A 15,964-nucleotide genomic window follows, 5' to 3' on the forward strand; every position below is an offset into this window, starting at 1 on the left:
AAATAAACACTATGTTTTTCCTAAAACGAAAACAAAATACATCCTTCAGAACATTTTAACCAGAAGTGCACTATCACACACAACTATTTTCCTTTTTCATCAAAAGACAATAATAAGCATGATAAATGTATGTGATCTCCCATCTCCTTTCAATCATTTCATAGCCCCCTTAACTTCAAACACTCTGCTATATACATCGTTCCATGCTGAGACTGCAACTCAGTTATTTTCAATATTGATTAATCTGCCAATGATTTGTCTCCTGGATTAATCGACTATTTGGTTGTTTTCAAAAATGGCATCAAATAACAGCCCAAACATATCAAGCTAACTATCACATAACACAAAGAAAAGCTGCAAATCGTCACATCTGAGAACCTAAAACTAGGTCATGTTTGCTCATAAAAAATGACTTAAATAATTATCAAAATAGCTGCAGATTAATTTTCTGCCTCCTAATTGATTATCTGATCGTTTCAGCTCTATGTCATGCAGTGCTTACTATTCTCCAACGTGTTAAACAACTACTATATATACTAGATAATGATACTCCACTAAGGCAGGGGTTCTCAAAGTGGGGTCCGGGGACCCGCAAGGGTCCTTGAGGAGGTTCCAGGGGGGTCCCCAGCAAAAATGTATTTTCACCATAATTCCATCCATAACCAACACAATGACAGAATGTATGACTATTACAGTCATGGGTTTAATGCACTTTCTGTAATAAAACATCTAAAAGCAAAAATCCTATCAGGGATTCTCTACCCTGGGAGAAAATCTTATCAAATGGGGGTCTAATTTGTGTCAGTTTAGGGGGGGAGAAGTTTGGCAACCACTGCATTAAAGTATACAGTATATGCTATAATATCTAGACAACAATAAAGGAAAAACCAAACTAAATGAGCAAAGAAACCCAACAAAGGTAGATGCTTCCCAGCAGGGCACGAGGGGTCCCTGAACGTGATTTGAATCATATATAATACGGCCTTCGTAGATCTCAACTCAGCCGAACACCTACAGTATGTTCAGCGTTCTCCAGCACCATCGTAAAAACATCAAATTAGGGATTGATTTTTTGGAAGAATGATTTAGACTTCCAGACACTATGCCAAGTAGCGCTGTAGCTTTATCTAGTGCGCCAACATCTTACTGAGACACTTGATATATTGGGGTTTTTCTTCCAATTTATCACCCGTCTGTGTATTATAGCATACAGATATATACATATATCACACTACACCATATCACCAAAGCATATAATAAGTGATGCTACTCAACAACACGTAGCCTGACGTACAAAATACTCATTGCATTGCACTGTACTGTGCAATATACCATACTACACACCCAGTCTATACTAACACCTCCACCCCCACTCCTGTGTTCCTGTGTGGTGGTCACTGAGTCTTGTATCTTCCTTGCCGTCTGACAGACTGACAGACTGTTTCTGTCCACCGCAGGCTATACAACCCCCCCCCCCCCCCCCCTCCCCCACACACACACACACACACACACACACACACCCACACAGATGTGATGTGCATTGCTTAGTCTATACAACGCATGGTCTTTGCAAGCACAAGCACACATTTTGCTGTCACACCAACACACATATGCCGAGCCCCGGAGGACAAATGCTGGTGTGACAGATAAACGGGCCTCTTTCTTTGGTGTGTGTGTGTGTCCATGTGTATGTGTGTGTGTTGGAGTGAGGTTTAAGTGCTGACTGGAGTAGGTCACTGAGACCAAGCGGCTGGGAGAGTGAGACCCAGGACCCAGCGTCTTCCTAAGCTGCTTTCAGCTACACTGGAATCCATCCATCCCAATATCCTCCCCGTCTCTGATCCTCACCCTCCTCTCCCATCAACCCCCTCTCCCACCACCAGCACTACCAGACATATACACAAACTGGAGCTACACTCTTTTATCATTCTTCTTTTTTTTTTACGTCTTTGATCTCCGCTTATCTTGTCCCCAGTTCTCTCCTATTCTCCTTTCCTCTTCTCCTTTCCTTTCCTCTTCTCTTCCTTTTCTAGCGGTCATGGAAATTAGACTGTAGAAGTCTTTGATTTTCTGTGCCTTGCACCGCCTCAGGGTCAGGCCCTCTTATCTCGGAGAGAGACAGAAACAGAGAAAGAAGGATGGAGAGAAAAAGAAGGGGGAGAAGAGAGGTGTGAAGGCAGAAGGACAGATGGCAAGAGAGGGGAAGGTGTAGAAAGGTCGGAAAAAAAGCCGAGACAGGGTTTGTTTGTAGACAGATATACTGTAAAAAGACAAAACGGTGAAGAGGAAGAAAGGCAGAGAAAGTGCCAGTGAGAGAGGAATAAGCAACGCTAAGCAAACAGAGCAAACGACAATCAAATGGAGGGATGAAAGAGGCAGAAAGAGGTGGAGATGCCTTGACAGCTTTAAGCCAAAATGAGTTTTCTTTAAGGATGGTATTTTTGGATTGAAGCCCAACATCAGCTGCTCATATTCAATCTGCCTTAAATTTGTCAATTTGTGTGCCAGAAAAGGGAAGTAGAAAATGTCATTTGCACAATAATGGGAGACCAAAACTCTCCGCATTCTGAATAGTGTAGTTCATTTTAGTTTGCTCAGCAGGTCTGTAACACAATGGGCTTCATGCAAGAAGCAATATACGAACACATTTGCTCTAATTTTTGTTCATAGCCACGATTTGTTCTCATTTTCTTAGTACCCATTGATTTCTGGGATTCACCAATGTTTTCTTTTTATTCTTCTTCTCTTAGGTAAGAGAATATTTTACAAGTGGTCGAGAGCACTCTTAAAAAGAATAGAAAAAAACATCTTCTTTTCACAGTCCACAAATTGATTGTCCAACGCAAGGAAATAAAAGTTTTAAATTAGAGGAACATAAAAAAACAACTACGGCTGTCAATCGATTAAAGTATTTCACCGTGATGAATCATGATTGTCCATAGTTAATCGCACGCTTTTTATCTGTTCAAAATGCACCTTAAAGGAAGATTTGTCAAGTATTTAATACTCTTATCAACATGGGAGTGGGCAAATATGCTGCTTTATGCAAATGTATGTATATATTTATTATTGGAAATCAATTAACAACACAAAACAATGACAAATATTTTCCGGAAACCCTCACAGGTACTGCATTTAGCATAAGAAAATATGCTCAAATCATAACATGGCAAACTGCAGCCCAACAGGCAACAACAGCTGTCAGTGTGTCAGTGTGCTGACTTGACTATGACTTGCCGCAAACTGCATGTGATTATCATAAAGTGGGCATGTCTGTAAAGGGGAGACTCGTGGGTACCCATAGAACCCATTTTCATTCACATATCTTGAGGTCAGAGTTTTTTTTTACCTCATTTACAACAAGCTAGAATGACATGGTTGGTACCAATGGATTCCTTAGGTGTTATAGTTTTATATGATACCAGTATCTTCACTCTAGCTTTAAAATTGAGCCCGTTACAACCTAAAGATCACAAGTTGTGTTAATGCGTTAAGGAAATTAGTGGCATTAAAACAAATTTGCGTTAATGCCTTATTATCACGTGAACTTTGACAGCCCTAAAACAAATGCATGAATTTCATATAATCTATCTATCTATGTTCTTCTTCTTCTTACAGCATTTCTTTGTGTTGTGCCAGAGTATTTGCACAACACCTTCCCTATAGTGATTAGAAGCTGTTACTTATGCTAATACCTGGCCTTGTATAGTGCTTAGGGAGCGTTGCCTATGCTAATAATAAGCAAATTGCAACAACTCCAATTTTTGATCAAGTGGGATTCATCATTCAGCACACCTGGGTAAGAGCAGATGTGGATGGTTAATGTGCAGCAGGTTTCATTGCGTATTTTAGAGAGCGACACACCTCAGAGGTATGCTCATCATATTGGCTGGTATGCAATTTATATTAAAAAGTTAATACTGACCAAACAAAATATCTGTGGATGTTGGTAGAAAGAGTAGGGAACTAGAGGAAATACAGAGAGAGAAAAAAGATGGAAGGTGATTGACAAAGTGATAAGTAAAATGGGACACAGAGGGGTGGGAGAGGTAAAGAGGGTGAGATCGAGTGAGCGAGGAGGAAGTAAATGGGTAGAGGACAGATGTAGAGATAGAAGGACAGGCAGGAAGGAGATAGATGGGGAGCTGTAGGGAGAGCTGTGAATATTTAACTCTGTTTAGTTTTCCATTCGGGGCCCTTGGCTCCTTCTTCTCTCTGAGGCCTTGTGATCGCCTACAGGTTACCGAGATGTCGGCATGTTTGTGTGCCTACATGAGTTTATGAGGAAGATGAATTTAGAGCGTAAAAAAACTATGTGGAAGTTAAAAGCTTCCTTTTGAATTAGAATTTCTGTTTGTAGATTTCACTAAAACTGCAAAAAAAAAAATGCACCTCATTACCAAACAACACTAACAAGAGGTCTCATTCTTCAAACTGCTGCATTTTAATTAGTGCTCTATATAAACCCTTTTAGGCTTAACCAGCCTTTGAAAACTTGTTCAACCTATGTTTCATTCATCAGAAGATGAAGTCCAGGCCTGGCACAAGTTACAACATCTTTTGATGCTCTCAGAAATATTGATACATACATGAAAGTGCTCTGAAGCCTCCTCTCTGACATCTCCTCTGAATGTGTCATCCCAACAGGCTGCGACTGGCCGCACAACCCCAAGATGACGTCCCCCAAAAACAAAGCCAAGAAGAAGCAACCCAAAGACAGCATGACGCTGCTGCCGTGCTTTTATTTTGTAGAGGTATGTGTAGATAGATTGATGAATCACCTTTTTTTTATATGCCAATGCTTGGTCAACATGACTCACTACTCAATCGATCACTAGCTGAATCACTTAGTCATACTAGTAGTGACGTTTTATGTTCATCTGGATGCATCTGACCTCTGCTGAAAACAGAGTGTGATGATTTTCACAAGCAAATTTTATGGTGTCATCACTTTCTTCTCGTCCCTCGTGTGTGAAGGTGTGTCGGTTGTTGTGGTGGGAGTTGAGATAAAACATTGGATGAATCACCCCTTTCCAAGCACATATTAAATGCTAGTCACTCTTTGCTTTGTCCTTGTCCTTGTGCGTGTGGCGGCGGGCATGTGTGTGTGTGTGTGTGTGTGTGTGTGTGTGTGTGTGTGTGTGTGTGCACATGACCGTCTAGCTCCCCATCGTCCTGTCCTCTTTGGTGTCCCTGTACTTCCTGGAGCTGACGGATGTGTTGTCCCCGGCGATGGTGGGCTTCCGTTGCCACGACCGTGACCTCTCCATGCCCTACGTGGAGACGGGCGATGAGCTCATCCCTCTGCTGATGCTGCTGAGTTTGGCCTTCGCTGGTCCCGCAGCGTCCGTAAGTCCATCATACACACACAAAGGATTGTTGGTGGCGATAAAAGGGAGTGCAAAATCAAGGGAAGTTTTTACCTTGCACGTCAGCTGGATTCTTGTGATGTCACGAGATCACGCCAGAATCGCAAGATCACATATCACAAGTTCCTGTGCGTTGCTGGGCAGATAATTAGTTTACCAGATGTTTGTTTCACTGCTGTAAACGGGACTGATGAGAGCAGAATTTGCAGTCGGAATCGCCAAAAAGCTAAAAAGTGTATTGAGCAGTTAGTCCCAGTGGGTTTGTCACTGCGCCACATTTGATCTACTGTTCATGTAAAAATGTTGACTAGTGAAGCTTCACAAGAACAAAATCCTCCCATACTGGAGTCAGGATGATAAATCTTGTCTCAGAAGATCAGCGATCTAATGTGTCTCGGGGTTTGTTTGTGAGTTCCACACAGAAAAATGCTTGTTTACAGAAAAATACACAGATCACACAAATATGCAAACGTACAGCTTCTCTAATGCTCACAAAGCAAATTCAATCTCCCCTCAGAAATGCCGGATCAATGGACACACTGATAAATACACACCTGACATTCCAATACACACCATCAAACACGCCACAGGCCTCCCTGATCAATACGCACACAGACACACACACTGCTAATCCATCAGCAGCATGGAAACGAGCAGAGCTCTCCAACACTCATCTATCATTCAGATTGGAAGTGATCACTATTCGATAGCGCCTCGCCTCCATTCTCCTTCCATAGCTTTCTCTCTCTCACCGTAGATCACAATCACACAAAATGGATATTTGACATTAATAGCACTTTTACCCTTTCTCCTCTCGGATTCTTTTCTCTGTTTGTCTTTTTCTTTCTTTGTTCTCTTTTGTATTTTTCTCTCAGTGTTGTGTACTATACAATGTGGTAGAAATGTATTTTTTTTTTACCTCCTTCTCTCCCTCTGTGTGTAGATTATGATGGGAGAGGGCCTGATGTACTGTTTGCAGTCCAAACTGAAGACGTGTCCCAAGTCGGAGAGCAGCATCAATGCTGGAGGCTGCAGCTTCAACTCCTTCCTACGCAGAACCGTGCGCTTCGTCGGTACGTCCAACTACTTATCCTTTCGGGGCTTTTTTGGAGGGAGTTTTTGGAGGAAACATGGCCGTTGCTATGGACATAACAATAGTTGTGGCGTAGCTTGCCTCAGGGGCCCATCTTTTACAGGGTCTCATTAACCGCATGGTTTGTCAAATAGCATTATTCTCCCGTAGATGCTTATTATGTTGGTGATGAAGAGGCATATTAAAAGCACATGATCCAAAACACTGAAGAGATTCCTTATGCTGTGCATTTAAGTTAATTGGGAACTGCGTAAGTGTGACAGCATTGCAGATGCAGTGTTCAGACTCACGTGTTTTGACTTAGGTTTTTATTAGGGGTGTGAAAGTTAACGCAATAATAATGCGTTAATGCAAATTTGTTTTAACGCCACTAATTGCTTTAATGCATTAATGCAGTTTTAAAGCTAGAGTGAAGATATTGGTATCATATGAAACTAGAAAAACCTAAAGAATCCATTGGTACCAACCATGTCATATGGAAAAACTGCAATGGCCATTTTCAAAGGGGTCCCTTGACCTCTGACTTCAAGATATGTGAATGAAAATAGGTTCTATGGGTACCCATGAGTCTCCCCTTTACATACATGCCCACTTTATGATAATCACATGCAGTTTGGGGCAAGTCATAGTCAAGTCAGCACACTGACACACTGACAGCTGTTGTTGCCTGTTGGGCTGCAGTTTGCCATGTTATGGTTTGAGCATATTTCTTTATGCTAGATGCAGTACCTGTGAGGGTTTCTGGACAATATCTGTCATAGTTTTGTGTTGTTAATTGATTTCCAATAATAAATATATACATACATTTGCCTAAAGCAAACATATTTGTACACTCCCATGTTGATAAGAGTATCAAATACTTTACAAATCTCCCTTTAAGGTACATTCTGAACAGATTAAAAATGTGCGATTAATCTCGATTAGCTTTTTTAATTGATTGACAGCCCTAGTTTTTATTGTTATTATTTTTCAGTTTAATCATATATTTTTCTCCTTTGGAGTTGTATATTGCAATTGTGTTTCACTTCTCATTTTCTTTGAGTTATCATCACTGTTTCGATAACTAGAATATGGTAGTTAATTGCAATTATTGGTTTATGTTTTTCAACCTGCAGCACGCTCCCAGCGCTCCTCTGGTCATTGGACCGCCATGACCGGAGAGATCACTGCCGCTGCTCTGTCTGTGCTCAGCGTCTCCTCTCCTCATCCCTCTGTGTTTCGCACACGCAGAGGGATGAAGAGAGGAGACGCTGACTTTGAGGTAGATGTAGGCCGAGATGTAGGCCTACCTCAAAGTCAAGTTTGCGGGCCCTATCCCCCTAAATGGTGGCGTTTTGAGGCTGATGTGTCCACGCATTACGCACCGCCTTTCCGGCAGTGCCTGGCTGCAGGCCTATGTGTAGTGCAGCCTCCGGAGGCCCTTTCAGACAGAGCAATCAGATCTCAATATGGTCACTGGAGATACAAATTAATGCCAGGTGTAAATGTAATCAGTTTATCTAGATACTATCTGGATACGAGGTAATGCAAGGTGTAAAGGGGTAAAGTTAATTGGCAACTTATGCATCGATACAGAGGACTAATCCTTCAAAGTAAGGTCAGTGGGGGATTAAAATGTCTCCACGTGTAGCTCACATTTGGTCCTTAAGGATGCCGACGGTAGTAAAGAACAAAACGCTGTTGTTTTTAAGATGGAAATCAATTTTGGCTCAGACAAATTGCTCCATTTACCGGCTGAGCCCTCAACTTGATTCCACTTTTTAAAGTAGGGAAATAAGCTAATTACATGCATTAAATGAAGGGTGACTTGAAAAGAAATAGGCATGATATACCGCTCCACGGGAAATATCCGGAGGCACACTTTGAGCTTTGAAGTGAACAGAGTAATTAATTCACCTTGCCAAATTTCACTGTCTGCCGAAAAGCTTCACAACGTAAGAAAGTGAAGGCTCGTCGTGTCACTTCGGGTTGTTGGAGCGAATTCAATTAAATTTTTTCTCCTCGCAACTGCAGGTGTTCATAAGTGAACAGCTCATAGTGAAGAAACCACCAGGGGCTCTTAGATCATCTACCAAGGCTGCCTTACCATCTCTATCTCCGTCTCTCCCTCAGGTGTTCATGTGTTCGGTCTCCTGGCAACAGCCCTGGTGACAGATGTCATCCAGTTAGCTACCGGTTACCACGCCCCATTCTTCCTCACCGTCTGCCAGCCCAATTACACGGCCCCGGGAGTGTCATGTGACAACAATGCCTACATCACACGGGACATCTGCATGGGGAAAGACCAGTACGCCATCATGTCAGCTAGGTAAGACACAGACATGCATGTAGAGAGCCTTAAAAACAGCATCCATGGGCACACAGAAAGTCTCCATCTGCATCCGCATATACAAAAGAATAGAAAACATAGACAGACAAATATACAGTGTATTTATTACTGGATATTAGTTTATGCTTCTTATCTCCCTAGCAGGCTGCTCCCATTCCATTAAATAAGAAATGGTGCTTGCTAGTTGATGCACAAAACCATTTACAAACATACTATATATTGTATAAGCCTGCAGTTGCTCATACAAATAAATGCTTTATCAGAAAATGCTACAGAATACATTGAGTTACAATGATGGATTTACAGTAGCTGCACAGTATACTGTATATTGCTACACATCCCTATCTTGCAGGAGAGTATATGCAAACTAAGGCGAGGAGTCATCAAAACTAATTTGCATTTGAAGAGGATTAGAGGAGATTAAAATAGCGAAGGAGTGAAATTATTGTCACAGTTGGATGTTTGAAATAATACAATATTTGCTTATCAATGATATGCCGCTTAGTAAAGTTAAGGGTTTTATTTGTAAAACAAGACTAACAACGCCCTTCATTGTTCGGTAGCATCTCACTTGCAGGTGTTGTTTGACTTCTGAAGAAACTCTTTAGCAGCTCAGCGTGAAAGATGCAGACAGACAAGCTACAGCATATGGGTATTAGACAGGCATAATAAGTGCATACTGACAGAAAAGATTACAGCTAAATATAGCTGATATAGGGATAATCCTAATGGTACAAATACACACACGCATGTTTGTACTGCTATAAGAGAAGCCATATTTACGTAATGCATTCCCCAGCTCCTAGCCCTAACCTTAAAGGAATAGTTTGACATTTTGGATAATACGCTTTTTCACTTTCTGCTGGAAAGTTAATTGAGAAGATTGATAACAATCGAACTCTCTGTCAGAAAGTAAATAAGCGTATTTCCCAAAATGTCAAACTACTTCTTTAACAATCACAACTAAATGCCCAAAGACAATGGTACGTGTCCACAGTGGTGTTTTTGGACACGAGGGATCACGTCGCCTCCCAGCATTGGACATTTGATGGGCACACCTCTCCTTAGATGATTGACAGGTGCTCTCCTTCCCTGAAACAGGAAACCAATACACAATGGAACATTTTCCTGTCTTTATCTCAAGCATTGGAGGGTTAGTAGTGGTGTATAAATACATGACTACTAGAAAATATACAGGCTACACCCTCCTACAAGCGCGCAAACACTTCCTGGCTGCACCTGATTGGACGAACGCTTTCACTCATGGGCTGTCTGATTTTGAACCGGACCTACATGGCGGCTCGTTTGGAAACTTTCTCTCATATTACGAAAATAGCTAATCGAAAAGTGTTCTTGGAAACATTTGAGGCGAGAAATAAGCTGTGCAGTAGCTGAATCCATCTTCATTTTAGATCGTGAAAGGTTAAAAGTGTTTTGGGAGTTTACAGAGGCGGCGAGTTGCGCCAGACGCCCCCGGTTTTGCATAAAGTACACTAGACCTCAACCTTATTCAAATGAGGAGCGGCCAACCTAACGCCTCGTCTCTCGGAACGCACCAGGCGCTACCAGAATGCATTGCACAGCTGCTTACATAGACAATGAATGGGAAGCGTGGAAATTATGAATCCTGTGAACACGTACCATGAACCCAACAATTAGCATAAACTTGACCTAAATGTAATTCTAGCCTAAAACCAAGTCTTGACCCTCAAACAGGCCTTTGAAAAGATAAGGAGCAGCCGAAATGATTCTAAATAAATGTCCTAAATTCATATTGGTCTTCACAAAGACAGCAGAACACTCACTCAACCAACCCACACATACACTCAGGTTTAGCCCTGAACAAGTGGGAGTAGGTAAACACAACAATGAACACACTCACACAAACAGTGCCTTAGTAAGGCAATTAAATGAGATTTATGATTCAGTTTTCTAAACTCTAAATTAGCGGCTTTGACCTCAGCTCATTCACTCTCCTCTAATGTTCCCACTAATGCCCCATGGTATTCTGTTTGTGTTTATTAATGCTCCCGTCCAAGGACGCACGCTCAGTTTGACGAACACACAGTCGGGCAGTCACACAGGTTTTAACGTCAAACACGATCCCGACAACACAAACAGCTTTATTCAGGTTTATTCAAGAGGCAGTAAACACACCAAGAATCCGCTCAGCTTTATTTTGTGAAAACATAAATCTCTCTTTGTCTCTCTGCCTTCTCTCTTTCACACCTAACTCTCCCCCTTTCTCCCCTCAGGAAAACATTTCCATCCCAGCATGCAACGCTCTCTGGCTTCGCTGCTGTCTATATCTCCGTAAGCACTTCTGTGTCTCACTTGCCTCCTGTGTCTATGTACTTTGAGCATGATGTATTTGCATCATATCCGGTATGCTTGCATGTGTTTGTGAATTTGTGTGTGGTTTATTGGGGGTGTCTTTAGTATGAACAGATCATTGACTGTAACTTTGAAATAGTTTATCCTATTTTGTACAACAAAATCCTTGGTGATACATTAATGGTGCTAAACTCCAAATTCAGAGCATTAATGTAGCAGTAAACGACTATAAGCTATGTAAAGATATAGAGGAGTAATGTCTACCTGAGCAGAGAATGAAGTTGCTCTCCCTCTCTGTGTGTTTTAATCTGAGCTTCTCTGTGCTTTGTTGACATAGCCGGTCCAACCGCGCATGCATGTTAGTGCATGTGAGCGTGCCCACTGGCTAGCTAATCGCGGCCGCTCTGCACTGCGCTCACACGGCGGTTACAGCTGATAACGCTATCCCGACTCACTGCGTCTGCGCGGAAGCGTGGCTACCTTGCGCTTGACAGGTCGCTACCACGGTGTTGTCCAGTCTGGGAGTTGTCCATTTGAACTTTAACCCTTTCACAGTGTGTTTTCAGTTTATGAAAGCTAATTGTAACATTTTAGTCGCCTAAAAAATTTCTTATTCAGCGATCGGTTGTACTTAGCTCCACCCTCTGGTGTCACTTCTGGTTGCAAAAAATCAAGATGACGATGGACAAAATGCCGAACTCAAGGCTTCAAAACCGTAGTCCGCAAACCAATGGGTGACGTCACGGTGACTACGTCCACTTCTTATATACAGTCTATGGTTGAAAGCCATGTGGAGGCAATCCCTCAATCATAGATACGCTCTGAATTTGGAATTTAGCACCTTTAATAATATGTTTTTGCACTACATTTCTTTATCCTTAGAATTTTTCTTTCATACATTTTCATGAGTTTGTGCAGTTGACAATTTATCTGTTCAATTATCTGTGTTCGTTATAACTATCCAGATGTTTCCCTACTTGTTCTTAACCAACATTGCTGCTGGCAACATGAAACTATTTCCTGCATATCAGAGGGTTTCTAGCTGGAATGAAATCACTGTCACTTCATACATAAATCACAATTACGTTATGGTGTTTACTCACTCAGAGATTTACGGATTTCAGGCTACAGTACCCTCAGGCCAAAGAGCCATTTAAATCTCACATTAAAAAAACAACAGGAACTGTTCGCTGTTACATCCTAGTGCATATTGGTAGCAGCTTTTTGCTTTTCTGTAGTCCGATGCTGACAGCAGCAGTATGTGAACTGTACGGCAAAGTAGCACTGTCATTTTCCCCATGAGGTAACACCCTCCTACACACACACACACACACACACACACACCCTCCTACACCGATGGCTATTGGAGCTACTGGTCATATCACTGCTGCCTCGCTAAGCCCACAGTGTGCTCATTAAAGCTCACCAGACCGATTTCTGATGAGACAGAAAAGGCAGGAGGAGGAGGAGGAGGAGGAAAGCAGCTGTTTTTGGTTGCTAGAGTTACAACATGTTGTCTAATATCTGCAAAGTTGAGAAGCAGCCCATTAACGCTGCTGTCAGGTCATTTTTCTTCAGTGTTGTTCTACACCGCCCACTACATGAAAACATGTTTTTCTTGTATTCAAAAGACCTTTACAATGAAATGAGACAATTCCACTTGTTTCCATACTTTCTTTTCACACATTTCTTTTTTTTTAGAAACGAGCTGAAACCCGACAAGAAAAGCAGATCACTTGACATAGCAGACAAATTGCATTGGAAATAAACTGTGAAATGTCACCCTTCGGACAGATTCTTGCTCCAAGAAAAGTTGGATTTGTATTCTCACTACTGGATGGACAAGCTTGTTAAAATGGATATTTTTGCAAAGCCTGCTTCCATGCCACTCAGCTGTCCTCCACTTTATGCATCGAAATATAGCGTGCATGCAGAGAATTTCAATGTAAATATATAAATATATTCTGTCTCCCCTCCCGTGTCCCTCCTGCACTCTGTTTCACTGTCTGAATATTCATCTTAATGCAGTTAAACTCATATGCAGCTTCTTAAAACAGCTCTAACAATCAATTAACATTTACAGAATTGCCACGGAACAAAAACAATGTGAGACAGGTCGTTTTACTTTTTCAATGTAATGTCACCTAAATAGAATTATTCAAATAAGTGGAGTTGTATTGGAAACAAGTGAGAATATGACACCTCAGTTGGATAAAAGTGTCTTTACAGGAAAAAATATTTTGGGAAATACGATTATTTGATTTTGTGCATCCATATTTATGCGTGCCTCTCTCTCTCTATCCACAGATGTATTTCAACGCCAGCATCAGCACCACGACCAAGCTGCTGAAGCCGCTGATGGTGTTTGCTTTCTGCATGGCGGCGGGCCTCGCCGGGCTGACGCAGATAACTCAGCACCGCAGTCATCCGATAGACGTCTACGTGGGATACCTCATAGGAGCCGGCGTCGGAGTCTACCTGGTTAGTTAAAGGTCCCATATTGTTGAGAGTGAGATTTTATATGTCTTTCTTGATTATAAATCAGGTCTAGCTACTAGATACATCTTGTGAAAGTATCGAATCCATGGAGAAGTGCACACAGCCTGTATTCAGAAACGTTTAAACGAGCCGTCATGACTTCCGTAAGGTTGTGATGTCACAACTATACGGTCGCTGGTAGAAGTGGCGCTTAACTCCGTGTGGTTGACCCACACACAGTGACTCCCCGGCTGTAGTGACACCGTGAAGACGGCGACAGCGCCGATGCAGAAGACCGGAAACACTGACCAATCAGAGCAGACTGGGCTTTTTCGGGGAGGGGTTCTCAAAGAGACAGGCGCTAAAACGGAGCGTTTCAGACAGAGGGTGAATACAGATATTTTCAAACAAACGGTATGAGACGAATAAAGTGTTTTTTGAACATTAAAGCATGTAAACATGTTTTAGTAGGAAACCAAATACAAATGTGAACCTGAAAATGAGCATAATATGTCCCCTTTAAACAAAGCGCACAAGAACAAAAGATTTATCTGCGAACAAATTATATTAAAGTGCCTAATTTATTTGTTTCAAGGTAATTACACCTTTTTATGCTAATGAAACTCGCTGTGAAGTGAAATCGTCTTGAAATGGATTTCCTATTTCAGGATTTAGTCTGTGAAATGAGTGCCAGCATATGTTTGTAGGCATTTAGGGATTTGTTTTGTCCCCAGGGAGTAGTTAACAGTCAGCATGCAGCGTGGTGAATGACCGAATACACTCAAATAGATTTTTTTGTTTTTAATTAAGTAGTTTAGTTGTTTTGCCGTGACTGAATTGTCCCGTTGTATTATTCTAACGCTATCACAGCATGTGCTATCAAACGCCTCTTTTTTTAATCACCTCTCCATACTTTTCTCTCCTAGCTGTTTTGTTTTTTTGTTTTTTTGGCAGGCTCTATATATAGCTTTTTCTATTACGGAAGGGGAAAAGAGAGAGAATGAATAATCCGATAAGAATTCTCTGGAACAATTTCACACTTCATTTTAAGAAAACATTTTCCACGCTTCCGTCCTCCTCTCACTCTCTTTCTTCTTGTCGTCTTTCACATTATAAGAGGGGTAGCGTTTCCTCCTGTCATTAAAGGATGCTTTCTGAGAGAGGGGGACCAGAGTGAATCATGCTGACCTCAGACTAAACAGGAAGAAGAAATGCCTATTCATGCACTTGCTCCCCACTAATAGGAATATACATTTTTCCTTCCCACAGATTAAAGAAAACAGATTTTCACGCTTCAGTCTTTATTTAACATGCTGGGTACGTCTATTTCCTCCTTTGTTTCTCCTCCCCACCTCCCTCCCCGTGTCAGGCTGTGTTTGCAGTGGGAAACTTCAAAGCATCAGACGAAGACGCTCCCTCTTTGCAGAGACTGGCCCCGGCTCAGCAGAAGGACCTGAGGGTGCTGAGCCAGCGGAGTCATGACTCCCTGTACAGGAAGACTCCCAGGGTGTCTGAGAGCAGAGAGGAGCTGGGGGCAGGGCTGGGGTCCGGGGCTCGCAGTAAGGTGAGGAGGGAGAAGGCGTCCCTGGCCTCCCTCAAAAGAGCAAGCGCTGATGTGGAGCTCCTGGCAACCCGGGGTCCCATGGGCAAGGAAACCATGGTAACCTTCAGCAACACCTTGCCCCGAGTCGCAAACGGCAACAGCCCCATCTCCCCCTCCGACGAGCTGCCTCCCTCGCAGCGTCACATGACCTTCCACGTGCCCTTTGACCCCCAGAGGTCTCGGCAGCTGGTGTCAGAGTGGAGGCAGCGCTCGCTGGAGCTCCGCAGCCAGAGCTCGCGGGACGAGGAGGAGGACGGGGGAGATGAAGGAGGAGCAGCGGAGGGAGATGGAGACCTGGAGATGCCTTCCTCTCTTTATCCAACAGTGCAAGCCAACAAGGGCAACGCCACCCCGACGGGAGCCAGGATGGTGGTGGCGCCCCCACTCGTTCACATCCCCGAGGAGGCCTCTCGGCCGCCGCCCGTCTCCCCCAAGAGCGCCAAGACCCGCGCCAAGTGGCTGTCGCTCACAGAGGGAGGAGTGAAAGAGCCGGGCCCGGGGCCGATTGCGGTGTCGACTCCCCGCGTGCCCAACACGCAGCCCAACCAGCCGCCCAGCCAGCAAAGAGTCACTCAGGTGAGAAGGAAATTAGAAAATGAGTGACTGCAAATCATAATAATTACATTATTTTTCATTCTTTGATTTCTAGTGGCATGCAGCCACTTCTGAAAAATATAGTTTAGACTGGAGAAGAGATTTAATAGCTGCCAAACACTCTCCTGATGATTTATTTTGTTGGTAAAATCAAAACATAACAA

General features: G+C 42.7%; 1 protein-coding gene across 2 annotated transcripts in view; it reads left to right on the top strand.

Annotated features, from left to right (window-relative positions):
• The window catches only part of LOC141783319 (phospholipid phosphatase-related protein type 3-like), a 33,299-nt gene that overhangs the window by 12,046 nt on the left and 5,289 nt on the right, over positions 1-15,964 (top strand). For both annotated transcript variants that reach the window (XM_074660556.1, XM_074660555.1), the window contains 7 exons: positions 4,648-4,754; positions 5,164-5,349; positions 6,313-6,442; positions 8,575-8,770; positions 11,047-11,104; positions 13,433-13,606; positions 14,973-15,782. In XM_074660556.1, the coding sequence (XP_074516657.1) occupies positions 4,674-4,754; positions 5,164-5,349; positions 6,313-6,442; positions 8,575-8,770; positions 11,047-11,104; positions 13,433-13,606; positions 14,973-15,782 (1,635 nt within the window). In that variant the 5' untranslated portion in view covers positions 4,648-4,673. The remainder of the gene's footprint in view (positions 1-4,647; positions 4,755-5,163; positions 5,350-6,312; positions 6,443-8,574; positions 8,771-11,046; positions 11,105-13,432; positions 13,607-14,972; positions 15,783-15,964) is intronic.

Source organism: Sebastes fasciatus, chromosome 15 (assembly GCF_043250625.1).
Source record: "Sebastes fasciatus isolate fSebFas1 chromosome 15, fSebFas1.pri, whole genome shotgun sequence".
NCBI classification, from domain to species: domain Eukaryota; kingdom Metazoa; phylum Chordata; class Actinopteri; order Perciformes; family Sebastidae; genus Sebastes; species Sebastes fasciatus.